This window comes from Lytechinus pictus, chromosome 10, assembly GCF_037042905.1.
Source record: "Lytechinus pictus isolate F3 Inbred chromosome 10, Lp3.0, whole genome shotgun sequence".
Classification (NCBI taxonomy): Eukaryota; Metazoa; Echinodermata; class Echinoidea; order Temnopleuroida; family Toxopneustidae; genus Lytechinus; species Lytechinus pictus.
In genome coordinates this window covers 17,774,654-17,790,169 of record NC_087254.1, presented here as the reverse complement: position 1 = coordinate 17,790,169, position 15,516 = coordinate 17,774,654, and the positions used below count along the sequence as shown (strand labels likewise).

At 37.8% G+C, this 15,516-nt stretch overlaps 1 protein-coding gene across 4 annotated transcripts in view; it reads right to left on the bottom strand.

Moving 5' to 3' along the window:
• LOC129270272 (intraflagellar transport protein 140 homolog) overlaps positions 1–13,458 on the bottom strand; it is a 46,667-nt gene extending 33,209 nt beyond the window's left edge. For all 4 annotated transcript variants that reach the window (XM_064105456.1, XM_064105457.1, XM_064105458.1 and 1 more), the window contains exons 1-7: positions 13,224–13,458; positions 12,589–12,810; positions 11,702–11,829; positions 9,506–9,597; positions 1,604–1,779; positions 712–806; positions 144–250 (exon numbers count right to left, since the gene is read on the bottom strand). In XM_064105456.1, coding sequence (XP_063961526.1) covers positions 144–250; positions 712–806; positions 1,604–1,779; positions 9,506–9,597; positions 11,702–11,829; positions 12,589–12,810; positions 13,224–13,364 — 961 coding nt within the window. In that variant the 5' untranslated portion in view covers positions 13,365–13,458. The remainder of the gene's footprint in view (positions 1–143; positions 251–711; positions 807–1,603; positions 1,780–9,505; positions 9,598–11,701; positions 11,830–12,588; positions 12,811–13,223) is intronic.
• Between the last annotated feature and the right edge of the window lie 2,058 nt (positions 13,459–15,516).

The following is a 15,516-nucleotide window of genomic DNA, read 5'->3' as shown; positions in this document are numbered from 1 at the left end:
GAAAGTTGAGATGCAATCGATTGGTACTATCACCCTGAAACCAGCTTTATCTTCAAACTGAGTTCAGCAACCTGTCCCTTACTCTCAAAACCAAAACCAAACTAAAAATCCACATAGCCTCTTTTGATACTAGGTAATCTTACCCTTTTTTGAAGAGTATGCAACACACGTGATATTTTCCCCCATCTCAAAGCCGATATTCTTATCCAGAGCTAGAACATAGTTATCATCCTTATCAAGATCCCACATCCTAATTGAAGAAAAGAGAGGAAAGAAAAAAAGAGTGGGAATTGAAAAATGTGAATTCATTTTATTTCATTTTAAAAATGCAAGAGAGATAGAAATGAAAGATCATTTATATGAATAAGAGAAACATGAAAAAAATTAAACAGATGGAATGCAGTCTCAGCTGCATTATAAATATAACAGCAATGCTATGCAGGCAAGACAAAAATGTAGGATGAAATGAAAATAGAATATTACATCAATATATAATTATTGTACTTAAGAATGTAGCATTGAACAACAAAACAAAACCCAGTTCCACAATATCTTTATAATGTAGAATACAAAATGATAGACTTGTTTTTGTTAACACGATAACAATAAGACTATGCAGCAGATCAACTCAAAATTTGTTCCACGTATAGATAGGGGTTATCTACAGTACTATAGGGTTAACAGTCAGAAGAAGACCAAAAGATTGTGTACCTGACTAATGATTCTCCAGATGCTGTTGCTAGAAGACCCTTACCAGCCCAAACCATGTCACAGTCACTATCGTTAGGTTTACCACTTAACTTCACCTATATACGATCAGAACAATACACATACATTGAAACTTAATTAAAGACTGGTCACAAGAAAATAAAAATATTATTTCATATATATGTACCTTTTTAATAGGGACATTCAAATTGCATACTGGATAAGTGGAATGCAATATAAGTGCATCATAAAAGGTCAGCTTTGTAAGTTGGTGGAGTGAAACAGTAATAGAAACTCAGCATGCCCGAACTCAAACAACGATGCCAGTCATCTCAATTGCTTGTGACGTCTTGAATTTCTCCCAAATTATGTCTTTTGCTACAATAGTGAACAGTCAAAGTACTGACATGATGTGTTTCTTGGTGCTCTGTATATCACGGTACTCCAAGCCACCAAATTTGTATGCAGTTAACAAAAAAAAACAGACTATTGTGGCATGAATTTGAAGCAGGCTGCAAGTCAACATGCAAAACAAAAAGTCCATATTACCATCATGGTATCAAGGTCAATATTCACAGGTAATGGTCTATGTGACCTTTGGTACAGAAAAAAAAACAGTCCACAAGGAGTATGTTTCAGCTTCCCTTTATCTCTCTTTCTCTCTCTCTCTTTCACACACACACACACACACACACACTTTTCAGAAAAACTCATGTTATTTTGTTGTTTTTTCCTTCATTTGAAAGTTGAACAAAATAGAAAAGTACTATTTTCCATATTGAGCATTCTCTTTTTAAAACGTTTTCTTATCTTTGTTTGCCTACATACACTCATACATCCTCCAACATTTCTCAATTATTTCTTCTTAAAATGGTCAATAAACAATCTTCCTCACCTTCATCATTTCTGTCAGCTTTCCATCTTGTGAAACACTGTATTGAGACAGAGCCATTGACTTAGTGACAACCACCATGACATTCCGATGGCTATTATACAGCAATTTCTTGACTGGGCCGTCTACAGATACAGCCTGGGACATGTTGCCCTTGTCATCCATGAAGACAATGTGACCTGAAGAAGAAGATATTAGACAGAGAACAATGTGTAGTATGATATTGATGGATAGGAAGAAGACAGAGGGTTTCTTGCAGATGTAGAGTGTGTAAGAAGCACGGGACCGCTTGGCAAAGACAAATAGGGTAGGTTTGTATAGCCATGCACTGAGGAGGGATGATGGGCAAGTTTTAGCAAAAGGTTTCTTGAGTTTGAAGTAAGTGATCTGAGGAGGGGAAAACAAAAAAAGACATTGAATAAACTAAACATGTGGAGGACAGTAGAAAGGATGGCTTGTGGATGGAGGAAGCACTGAATTGCAACAAGTCAAAGGACTGGTGTGCGGCCGATGTGAAGTGAATTCGGCCTCACAGTAATTCAGGCCACCCCAATTCAACATGGACAAAACTGGGGGGTCTTTCACAAAGCTGTCCATATTACATAGGACTTTATGTACAACTTTACCCACGACTTCATGCACGACTGGTAAGCCTTTTTGGGGGTATTAAATCAGATCCTCAATTATTTAGATTCCCATCAGCTACAGTGGAAATATATTTCTCATTATATTAATTAGGGAACATTTTTGGCTTCTCCTTTAGCACCCATGAAATGGTCATCAGTTGGAGTCAAACTATGTGTATCTTACAATTTTTTTTTTAATGACCCCTATTCAAAGATTTAAAACTACTGAGTAAATGTGATATGGATCAGTCCAAAGACTGAGCGCCAAGAAATCTGGGATCCCCACTAAAGAGGGACTTGTGTCATTTGACAAGGCAGCAATCTCGATTTGCCTCAATTAAATATTAAAGGGATGGTCCGGGCTGAAAATGTTCTATCTTAATACATAGAGTAGAATTCACTGAGCAAAATGCCGAAAATTTCATCAAAATCGGAAAACAAATAATAAAGTTATTGAAGTTTAAAGTTCAGCAATATTTTGTGAAAACAGTTGTCATGAATATTCATTAGGTGGGCTGATGATGTCATATCCCCACTTTCCGTTTTCTTATATTATTACATAAAATCATTTTTCATTATTTCATACTTGTAAGAATAATATGTCTCCCTTATAATGAAATAAGTTGCAGCAATAAATATCTAATGCACTAAATCAGTTATCAACCCAATTTTTCTAGTTCTTGGAGGAAAAAAATTGAATAAACCTAATTTCATATAATAAAATAGTAAGATTAAACGAGAACTTACCTGTTTGAAGTTTAATTGTTATTTTATAAGTAATGTAAGGGGAGATATTACGTCACAATGAGAGAGCCCGCCAGTGAGCGCACGAGGTCTTGACTTCAATCTTAGAAGCAAAATTCAGATCGTGACATCTGTAGCAACGGAAAAGGAAGATTACTGAAACTTAACCTGTTTGATAACCACTCAGGGTGGGAGGGAGGGGACGTAATATCTCCCCTTACATTACTTATAAAATAACAATTAAACTTCAAACAGGTAAGTTCTCGTTTAATCTTACTATTTTATGACGTAATGACGTTGAGAATTACGTCACAATGAGAGGTTCGAAGCCAGGTGTCACGATCTGACAGGAATGTATAAAAAAACAAACAAGATTTTTTCATAGAAAAAATACCTGAAAACCATTGTTTCATGCACATTGTCCAATCACTGCTGATGCAAAATCTGCTTGATGCACACTTGTCTTAGAGCTTTCCTTTGGCTTGTTATAGTACTTGTGGAAAGTCTTTTCATTCGACCACCCTGCTTGATCAAGTATCAGTTTGACTGGTAAATTTGCACTGTTAGCAGCCGATGAAGCTGCAGCCCTCGTGGAGTGGGCCTTATACACGTCTGTATTGATTCCAGCTGCAGCCATAGTTTGCTTAATCCACCTGGAGATGGTTGCTGCAGTGACACGTTTGTGTGGTTTCTGGTAACTAATGAAAAGGGCACGTTCCTGCCCCCTAATTTTTTCAGTTCTCAAAATGTACTCCTTTAGGTAGTGAACAATGCACAGCCTTCTGTCAGGAGCATAAGCTTTAAGTTTCAAAACATAGTCTGCTTTCCCTGGTCTGTCTTGTTTAAGTAGCTCCTTAAACTGAAAAAGGATCACACTGCCTTTCATGACCATGTTGTCCAAATTAAGAAGGTGCAAGGACTGTACACGTTGGGCCGACAGTAAGGCAATCAGCATGCACAGCTTTAGAGTCAATGCTCTCAAATTGAGTACTCTTCTTGGAGAGAGGTTTCGAAGGTAGTCTAAGACTGGGGACACATCCCAGACTTCCTTATATCTGGATTGTGGTGGTCTTTTGTTGAAAACACCTCTCATAAATCTGCTGATAATTGGGTGATTTCCAATATCATATTTGTCATCGTTTAAGATTAAGAAGGATGAAAGAGCACTCCTCGCTTGATTAATAACACTGTAGCCCGATGATCCATCAAAGAAAAGTTCGCTTAAGAAGTCTAAAACATATCTAACTTCAGTCTGAACACAACTTAGGTTTTTCCTGTCACAGAAAGCTTTCCATTTACGGATATAAACCCCATACTGTTTCTTAGTAGAAAGCCTCCACGAGGCCGATATTAGAGTCATTGTTCTGTCGCTTAGTCCTTTTCTTTCCCATGCATCGGACAAAGCCTGCAACATAAAAGATCAAGACAATGATTAAGTGGATGAGGCTCATGTGTAACTGGGTTAACCAAGAGTGAATATGATTTAGGTATGAACATAGGCTCCCCAAGAGTCATGTTCATTAGGACTGGGAACCATGGTTGAGAGGGCCAGTTGGGGACGACAATAAGTCCCATAGCTTTGTCATTACGTATTTTCTGTATACATTTTGAAACAAGGCAAAATGGGGGGAATGCATAGAAAAAGAAACTGCCCCAGTTCACAGAGAAAGCATCTGTGGCCTCAGCCCCCGGGTCTGCTGACCATGACATATACCTCTCAAGTTGTTTGTTAAGTCTAGATGCAAACAGGTCAATATCTGGTAACCCAAACCTATTAACAATAATAGCGAACACTTTTGTGTCTAGCATCCACTCTGTTCTGTCATTGAATTTTCGGGAAAGAGTGTCGGCTTCCACATTTAGTTTCCCAGGTAGGTGGGATGCAGTAACCCAAATATTGTGCATAATGCACCAGCTCCATATTTCTTGAGCTGCTCTATTGCAGTCCCTGGATTTGGTTCCCCCCATATTATTGAGGTAGGCAACTGCTGTGGTGTTATCTAGGCGAAGTAAGATATGAGTGTCATGCAAATGAGAGCAGAGGGCTTTCAGGCCTAACCCAGCTGCCAGCGTCTCAAGGTAGTTTATACCACTAGAATTTGCCATTCGAATTTCATCATTACTCCATCTACCACCGGTAGAATGAGTGAGGTCAGTTGCTCCCCACCCCAATCCACTTGCATCAGTTCGCAGTTCAAGGGAGGGACTTTCCCTTCCAATGGGGGCAAACACCGACTCAATATTGGAAAGCCACCATTTGAGATCCTCTTTGGCCTCATGAGATAAGACCATCTTTCTATCAAAGTGACCTTTGTTGAACCTCAGTGCCCTAACCTTATCCATTTCCAGAGCTCTATAGTGTAGGGGTCCAAACTGGGCAGCAGGAAATGTGGCTACGAGTTTACCTATTACCCTGGCAACTCTTCTAATTGTAGGTTCATTGGAATTGAGAAGATCAAGACATGTTTGAAAAATATCCTGGACTTTCGTGATGGGGAGTCGAATTTCCATTTTTATGGTGTCAAGTTCAAACCCTAGGAATTGCAATTTTGTTGTGGGAGTTAAGACTGATTTGTCTGGATGAACCAAAAACCCCAATTTAGTTAGCAGATCAGTAGTGGCACTCGTGGCCCTTTCTGACTTTTCCAGACTATCTCCCATGATTAAAGTATCATCCAGGTATCCTACAACAACATGCCCTGCTTTTCTCAGATGTGCGAAAACAGGCTTCAAAATTTTTGTGAAAAGTCTTGGTGCAGTGCTGAGACCGTTGGGCAGAACCTTGAACTGCCAAACTGATTTGTTCCAAATGAATTTCAAGAATTTTCTGTGCTTGGGGTGGATTGGCACTGAGTAATAGGCATCCCGGAGGTCGACTGAGGTGAGCATACAGTTAGGGGTTAAGAGATGAGCAGCAGTGTGAACGTTATCCATTTTAAAATGATGGTAGTTGAGAAATTTGTTAAGGTCTGAGAGATCTAGAATGATACGAATACCACCACTCTTTTTTGGTCTGGAGAAGATGTTGGAGATAAATTCTCCCTCTTCGTGAAAGGTGGCTTCAATGACCCCTTTATCTCGTAAGACCTGAATTTCATTGTTTATTTTATTAAAATCCTCACAGCCACGTCTATATTTGACAGGTGGATGTTGCTGTGAGGGGATTGCTGCAAACTCTATCTCATAACCCTGAACTGCGTTCAAAATAAAAGGGTCAGATGTTAATTTACACCATTCTTGGTAATGCTCTTTCAGTCGGCCTCCGACTGCTTTCTTTTCCTCACAATTAGTGGGTACATAATTTTGAGAGGCACTTACCTCTTTGTTTTCTGCTTTGTGAGCTATTTCCTCCTTTGGCTCAGCATGTTGCTCTGACCCGGTCCGGCTTGTTGAGCATGTGACTTTGTCTGATGGGGCCAGCCCTGTGCTTGGTGAGGTTTTCCTCTCCCCCGACCTCGGGGGGCATGGCCTAAAAAATGACTGTCAGAGTTCCCGCTGTGCGGTTCGTAGGGTTGGGTAGCAGTGCTACTGGCTTTGCCTTTAGAACGAGCCCACCCCGCTGCAGCAAACTTGTGTTGAGCGGCAGTTGAATTTCTCTGGTAGGGGTGGTAGTGGGGTACATGTTGTGAGGTGCGAATAAAACCTAGCCCTTTATTCCCGAGGCCTGCTACTGCTTGTTGCTGATCTCTCAAGTCCTTGACTTGTTTACTCAAGTCATCTCCTAACAGAAATCTTGTCACTGGAGTGTCAGGCTTACAGAGGTGGTTATATCTGCGGTGCAGACTAGGCTTGATGAACTCCTTTCGGAGACAATTCATCTCAAATTGTGCATTACAGATGAGTGCCATGGCATCTTGCTGCGTTTCAGTCATAGACTGGGATGAGAGGGTTCGAAGGAAAGCATTCAGTCCTTTGGACAGGGATTTTTGTACCCTTTGCATCTTAAGATCCCTCGACTTTGTTTGCGGTGTTAAAATTTCCCATATAGCTGGGTTAACGCGTGGAGTAACGATGGACTGGCAGTTATCTGGTAATGGATACTTCGCAACCACATCGGTAAGAGTTTTGCCCTCTAATTGGTTGCCGACAAGAAAGTTGGCTGACTGTGCTATGTCCTGATCTATGGGCTCCCCAATGTCAGTTGGCGTAGCAAATTTTGCCGCAAGAGAAGGAACTGCGATTGGTTGGGGCTGCTTCTGACTAGATCTAGTCTGACTCTGTGCCTGTGGCCAGGAGTCTGCAAGTTCAATTTCATCATGTTCATTCCCATAGTCATAACTAGATAAGTTCTCAGAACCACACACTTCATGCTCTATGTAATCCATAGGCATAACGCAATCTTCGTAATCCGGATTACCGGTAGACTCACCCGCGGTGAAAATCTCGCCAGGCTCTACGTCCCTTGCCCTCGGCAACCCCGACCCAGCGGGTGCGGGTTTGGCCGGCTTGCCGATCGGTGCCGGCTGCTGCCCCGCAGCGGGAGGCGAAAACATGTGGCGCTGAGTCTCAGCAATATTGGCCACCATTTTCTCTAGCGCTTGGAAACGTCTGTCCATATCGTCCGACAATTTCGGGGCTGTAGATTTTACCTTTGGCTGAGCTGAGGGCTTGGACTTCCCACTCGATTTATGGCTTTTAGCCTTGGGTGGCATAGTCAAAAGTGTCACGTCGCTTCCAGCTTTGCTGGCCTCATCGACGGAACGTTCATCCGCCTTCCCCGCGAGCGGGGAGGCGGAGGTGGTGGGCTTTGCCCTCGAGATCGTGCCTTTGGCACTGATACTAGGGTCATCGTTTTTACGATCCGACATAATGCCTTAAAAAACCACAAACACGCAAGAAAATCCTTGAAAGGGTGAACGAAGATCACGACCACGAAAAAGTTGATGAAAAATGTCCAAAAACACAAAATCCTTTGGGGAAAAACGTCGAAAAAAGTAGTCAGTCTCAAGACTAAAATTATTCCATGACCTCGCTAAAATGGCGCTACTAACGAATTGAAGTCAAGACCTCGTGCGCTCACTGGCGGGCTCTCTCATTGTGACGTAATTCTCAACGTCATTACGTCATAAAATACAAAAGAACAAGTGGGGATGTGACATCATCAGCCCATCTAATGAATATTCATGACAACTGTTTTCACGAAATATTGCATAAACTTTAAAATTCAATAATATGTCTCCCTTATAATGAAATAAGTTGCAGCAATAAATATCTAATGCACTAAATCAGTTATCAATCCAATTTTTCTAGTTCTTGGAGGAAAAAAATTGAATAAACCTAATTTCATATAATAAAATACAAAAGAACAAGTGGGGATGTGACATCATCAGCCCACCTAATGAATATTCATGACAACTGTTTTCACGAAATATTGCATAAACTTTAAAATTCAATAATATGTCTCCCTTATAATGAAATAAGTTGCAGCAATAAATATCTAATGCACTAAATCAGTTATCAATCCAATTTTTCTAGTTCTTGGAGGAAAAAAATTGAATAAACCTAATTTCATATAATAAAATACAAAAGAACAAGTGGGGATGTGACATCATCAGCCCACCTAATGAATATTCATGACAACTGTTTTCACGAAATATTGCTAAACTTTAAAATTCAATAACTTTAATATTTGTTATCCAATTTTGATGAAATTTTCAGCATTTTGCTCAGTGAATTCTACTCTATTTATCAAGCTATAAATACTTTCAGCACGGACCATCCCTTTAAGAGTCAATTTGTAGGAGGTAAATCAACACCAATGAAAACTTGATGGTTATCATCTTCCACAAGAAAGGGTCACCAGTCATTCGTAAATTTTTGTATAACTTACAAACGGCTTTATTAAAGTTCCGCCAGAGGGAAATATCCGATAGGAATCAATCTCTGAATACACTAAATGCTGTATAGGTTTGTTAGATTTTAAGCTAGGCTATTCATAGTACTCTGGATATACACAGAGATGTTATATCATACAAGTATAACATTAAAACATTTAATTTTGGTTGTGAATTTGAATATGAAAGAAACTGTCCCAAAGTGATTGTGAAATGTTGTTTGTAATGCATTTCTAAACTGGAATTGCCAAAAGAGAACAAACTGACTCAATACTTCAGAATAATTAACATGTATGCAATGCAAACTGATGAACATATTATATGGGATTAATCCAAAAATTGTTTGTCAAACATCTCTTGGATATAATGTTGACCAAATTCATTTCTAGTACATGCAGGTAATAATAATAGCTGGATTTATAAAGCCCTTTTTGCCAGAGGATACAAAGCGCTGCTATCATTACCCTGGCTCTAGCTCAAGCTACCATCACCGCCGCTCAGTGCATGCAAGGAATTACTCCTGCCAGGTACCCATTCACCTCACCTGGGTCGATGGCAGCACAGTGTGGATAAATTTCTTGCTAAAGGAAAACACGCCATGGCTACGATTTGAACCCACGACCCTCTGTTCAAAGGCAAGAGTCAGAACCACTAGACCACGAAGCACCCACAGGTACTATTGGGGAAGAAATGCAACTTACCTTCCTCTCCTCCTACAAAGCAAGCATTGCCATCCGCTAACAGACTGGAAGAACCTTTGTACAAATTTGAGCTCCATGGGGCACTCCGATCACTTTACACCATAAATTGACAAAAAAAGGAAAGAAATTGAGTGGAAATCTACATTGACAAAGTAAGACAGCAAAGATGAGAGTGATAGTGAATTGGAAGAGTTTTTTTCGAGAGATTATTGAAAGAGACACCCGAATAAAGTGACATAAAAATATCTTATTTCTAAGAATATAGAATTGTTTGTCAATTGTTTAATTTGTAAATTTTCTGGAAGCAATCCTTTATGTTTTGACCTGAATCCATACACATTATAAAAGCCATGTAGATATGACTGCATCACCTATCCTCAACTCCCAGTTAAATTCTGAGAGGATAGCAATGATTGTTCTTTTCATATCTTCTTTCAATATTGTACTACTGATTTATTCTATAGATGTATTAAAGCCAAATGTGACAGTAAACACTAATTAGTGTATGATTGTTAAATCAATAATTGAATGAATGCATAAATAGCAACATTTGCATGCTAATGGATACCAAAACAATACAAACAATTAAAGACAAGAAATATCACTGACAGTAATTACCACCCCTTACCCCCCCCCCCATCCAATGCCGTTACCATGGCAAAACAGTTTCCAATAAATAGAGAAAAAATGTGTTGCCCCTCTTTACTTCAAGACAAGTGTGCCAAATTTCATGAGCACTGGTAAAAAAGTGAGGAAGTAGTATGAAACTTGGAAAAACAAGCAGGGCCCTGGAATGAGTTTTAAATAAGAGATGCTGGGGGTATTATGAAGGGGATTGTCATCTGGAAAAAAATGACAAGAAAAAAAAAATTAAATAAAGGTAATTGCTCCCAAACATGTCATTTTGAGAGGTTTTTTTTTTGTTGTTGGCTTGTCAACCTGATTCCTAGGGGGGTGCTGCCTATGGTTATTACATATGCAGCACCCCATGAAAAATCTTGGGCGTGCTATAGCACCCCCAGCATCCCCGCTTTCCAGGGCCATGACCTCAAAATTTTTAACAAATTTTTGCCCTAAATATAAAAATCATCAACACATGCAAAAATGTGCCTTAAGACCAATGTTTATGCAAAATTTTGTATTAGAAATATGTTAAAAAGTGAGAAAGTAAGTTGATCCACAACATTTGCAATGGACAAACCTGCCAATAACCTGATGAATAGTAAGGGCAACAATGCCTTAATTTAATCTGCACACAGCTCATTAAATATAGAGTACATCCCAGAAAAAACGAAACCAAGATTTATCAATGATTTTCCATAACTTAATCACAAATACAATAGACAAATGTAAAGCTGAGTGTCTCCTCTTTCATTTGAAATAACTTAGATTATTTATCATTCATGCATGAGTGAGCAAAATCAATTTGAAGAAAGGAAACCAAAAAGTCACTTGGCGGGCTGTATCTGAGTTTCAAAAAGAAACTCACATTTTTAAAAATTTCAATATCTGCTCTTAAATTTGATACCTCAGTTACAGAAAACGGTCAAGAAATAACAAAGTTCTGTTTATTTGAAATAAGGCTTGAATTCCAATAATTTCAAAAAATGAAGAGGTTTTACTGGATAGCTTTCAGACTTACTCGACACTCCGTTTTGTTGACGATCAGCCATGCATAAAGTCTTTTGTTAACCGTGCGATAGCTTAGGTGAGAAACCGGTGAAAACATGTATGTTTCATGAAATTATGGAAATACAAGCATTGTTTTGAAGAAGCATAGCTTTGTTATTTCTTGACCATTTTCTGCGATTTAGCTATCAAATTAAAGAGCAAATATTGAACTTCTTAGGCATGTGATTTTCTTTTTGAAATTTTGATATCTCCCGCCAAATGACTTTTTGCTATCCTTTCTTCAAATTGTTTTTATTCACTCATGCGAGGATGAGAAATCTTGTATGTTATACCAGCTGAGAGAAGAGATTCTAAGCTTTACAATGATAGGTCATTTGTCTACTGTATTTGTGATTAAGTTATGATAAATCATTCGTAAACCTCGGTTTCGTTTTTTGTGGGACGCACTGTATACTGAACATTTCTAGTCAGGAATAACACTTGAATGACAGAAACCAGGATCTGGGGTGATTGCACCCCTTTCAAACTTCATTTGGCGAAGGTAAAAAGGATAGTTGCTCTTACTCATCCTGTTTTGGTCCACCATAGGGAAATAAACATTGAGTTGGCGTCTGTTGAGATGGTAATTGACTGATGGGATTACTAGTCAGATGACCTTTTCCGTCACTCTTCCACATGATCAATGTTCCTTCCTATAATCAATGTTAATCAAGAAAGCGAGAATTAGTAATCTCCTTCGATATTCCTGATTATTGCATAACAGACCTACATTAAGTGATATGATATATAAGCAAAGTGTAAAAGACCCGGTTATCAATAACAAGGGCAAGAATGCTATGATATAGATTTTTTTTGTCAAATTAGATACATTCAGTAGCTTATAACAGAATGTTAAATCTTCTTGTGGAGTCAAGCAAGGAATAAGTTTTGTTGACCAAGAAAATTTGTCGTAGTTCCATAGAAGTTAAAAGACAATTTGTATTGTTATGCCATTTTGTTATTAGTATTTATGTATGTCCTGTTTAGGCTATTCTATGTACCCAGATATGTCCTGGTCGTAATTCCTCCCACGTTTGTACTCATTCCTTTGTTTTGAACAATTTGAATGTTAAATAAAGTGATGAATCACTACATACCTATAAAGATACATCCCTTGTGCACATACATGTCATGCATCAAGTTGCAGCTTTATGCATAGAACTCCAAACTCATGCATGTGCATTTGATATCATATCAGAGAGATATAAAAGCTCAGATTAATACAGGGTTTATTTTAACAAGAAACTGATAGATCCATAAGAATCCAGGAGGGGGGTTCATGAAGAGCTTTGCAAATTATTTTTTACTGACTAATTTGTTCTCAACCAATCAGATGCAATTATTTCTGTAGCTTATATCATGTCAGTGAATGAAGAAACAAAACTCTTCATAAAACACTTGCCAAGTCTGACCTTATCTCCTGATAATAAACGTTGACCCTTGACACTCCATTGAAGCAAGCAGACCTGAGCCTTGTGAAGTTTGGTGGCTTCCTGAAGCTGCTGATCTTGCTCATTCCAGATTAGAATCTCTCCACTCTCCCATCCTACAGCCACTGAAGGATGGGTAGGATGCCAGGCCAATGAGGTGGAGTAGCAAGAACGTTGAAGATTAGCTGCTGGAAGGGCTTGACCCTAATTAACAATACACATAAATCAATCTTCCTTTATTCAGAGGAAGGGCAAATAAACAATGACAGGCAGTGATAAAGATAATTCATAGAATTATTATTCATGAGTGATTTTTGAAGGTTTATGAACTCATTTGTCGCACACACGGATATATTCCGTTTCATAAGCGATTATTTTATTTTGATATCGACAAGGGAAAGAAATTGAAATGTTTTCATTTACATCATCCACTATAAAGATTAAACCACACCAAAAATATCAACACAGAACTTGAATTCACAGTATTTTCTTTCATTAAAAATATTGTTCCTTTAAGATGAATAGCAATCACTTTACGTAGATAGAAAATAAATAACATGAAGATGGGTCATGAAAAATGTAAATCTTTCTCGAGAGAAAAAAAACCTTTTCCTTACCTCTTCATTGAAAATGTTGATGACACCTCCGCCTTGCTGGCCTCTCATTGCAATAGCAAGTAAAGGTTGTTCATTATGCCATGATATATCTACATGGCTAGTTGAGCCTGACTGAACTCGATGATCAAAGAAAATAGCCATCTTGGATACAACAAGCTTGTTCTTTCAAAATGATGTGGTTTCCATACAAATTATAGGTCCGTCCTCGGACCTAAGAGGTAAATGAGCAATATGATTCTGTAGAAAAAAAAATGGGAAAGGATAATCTTTCTTCATTTTTGCAAAGTGAAAAAGGCTATATTGTTCATTCTTTAATTTTCTAATCTTAGGACAGTCAATTGAATTAGAGTAAGTGAAGTTACTAGAGGTATCTGTATTTTGCTTTGAAATTGTTGAACCTCCATTTGAAGAAACTATCTTCTCCCTTTATTATAGTTTTCAGAATTAAGACAACAAATAATGTTCAGCAATATTATGTGAAAACAGTAACATGCAGGTCATCATAAATATTCATTAGGTGGAGAATAGCCCCGGTCCGACGGTCCCAGACCGGTAAAAATCACTGTCGGGCCAGTAGATTTTCAGAAATAGCAAGATTTACTGGTCCGACATGACCAGTAAAAAAATATCATTGTCGGGCCAGTAATTATTCCTAAAATAGCAAGATTTATGGGTCCGACATAAACAGTAACAAAAACCATTGATGGGCCAGTAACTTTTCCAGAAATGGTCAAATTCACTAGTCCAACATAAACATTAAAAATATTCCATGACTCAAATTGCAAATCATCTTCCTCCAGTTAATTTCTGTCATTCACACACAGAATACACACAGAATGAATTGTATGCAATTTTTACTAGGGTAACATACAGTGTACATATGGCTAGCCAGCCACACAGCCACATGGTAAATTTTCTACTATACTGGCTGCACGAACGAAGCTTGGCTAACCTCTGGCAAAAATCTCTCACAGAACTGTCAAAATTCACATTTCACACTAACATGACTACTGAAAAGCTCTTGTAATGTCCATATTTCCTAAAAATTGGGGTAACTCTGTCATTTGTAAGCAGTAAAAGGAGAAATTTTCACTTCTGTTTTAGTTCAAAGAGATCGGGTTTCGAGTGATATCATCTGAATACATGATAGCCCCACAAATGCTTTTGTGTGTGTGTTGATACACTTGGGTTCTTTCGTAGCTATACATCTTAATTGAGCCAAAAAGAAACTGATAATTTATTTATAATGATAGTTTTAGCTTTCTTCCTCTGTTTTCTTTCTATCTTTCTTTCCTTCTTTCTTTTCAATCTTTCTTTGTTTCTTCCCTCTCTTCTTTCATTTTTTATTTCTTTCTTTCTTTAATTCTTGAGTTCATCCATCCTATATTTATCTCTTTCTTTCTTCCTTTCCTTCCTTCTTTTTACCCTTTCTTTCCTTCATTCTTTGTCACTTTCTTTCTTTGTTTCTTTCTTCACTCCATCCATCCTTTCTTTACCCTTTTTTATTTCTTCCTTCTTTCAGCCCTTTCTTTCATTCATTCCTTCCTTTCTTTATACTGTTTTTTGTTCTTTTTTCCCCTTCGTTCCAACTATCCTTTTACCTTTTTTTTTTTTTTTTTTTTTTACTGCTTGCTTCCTTTCCATTCTTCTTTCGTTCTTTCCTTCATTCCTTCCTTTCTTTGTCTTGGCCTCTTTTTTTCTTCCTTTCATCTATTCTTTTATATTTTCTTTCTTTTATATATTGCTTGACTGCTTCCTTCCTTCTTTATTTCTTTCCTTCATTCTTTTTTCCTTCTATCTATCATTTTACCTTTTTTTTTTTCTTCCTTTCTTCTTTCTTTCTTCCTTCTTTCCATCTCTCCTTTTAGCCTTTCTTTTTTATTGCTTCTTTCCTTCTTTCTTTCCTTCATTACTTTCTGTCTTTTGTTCTTTTTCTATATTGCTTGCTTCATTTCTTTCCTTCTTTCTTTCTTTCCTTCATTTCTTTATTCATTTATTTTCTTTTGTTCTTTCTTTCTTATTTTGGTTCTTTCTTTCCTTCCTTCCTTTCCTTCTTTAGTTCTTTCCTTTTTTCCTTCCTTCACATCTATCCTTTCTTTACCTTTTTCTTCCTTCCTTCCTTTTATTCATTCTTTCTTTCTTTATTCCTTCTTTCCATCTCTCCTTTTACTCTCTCTCTTTCTTTTTTATTGCTTCCTTCTTTCCTTTTTTCATTAATTTCTGTCTTTTGTTTTTCTTTCTTTCTTGCTTACTTCATTTCTTTCCTTCTTTTTTTCTTTCTTTCCTTCTTTCT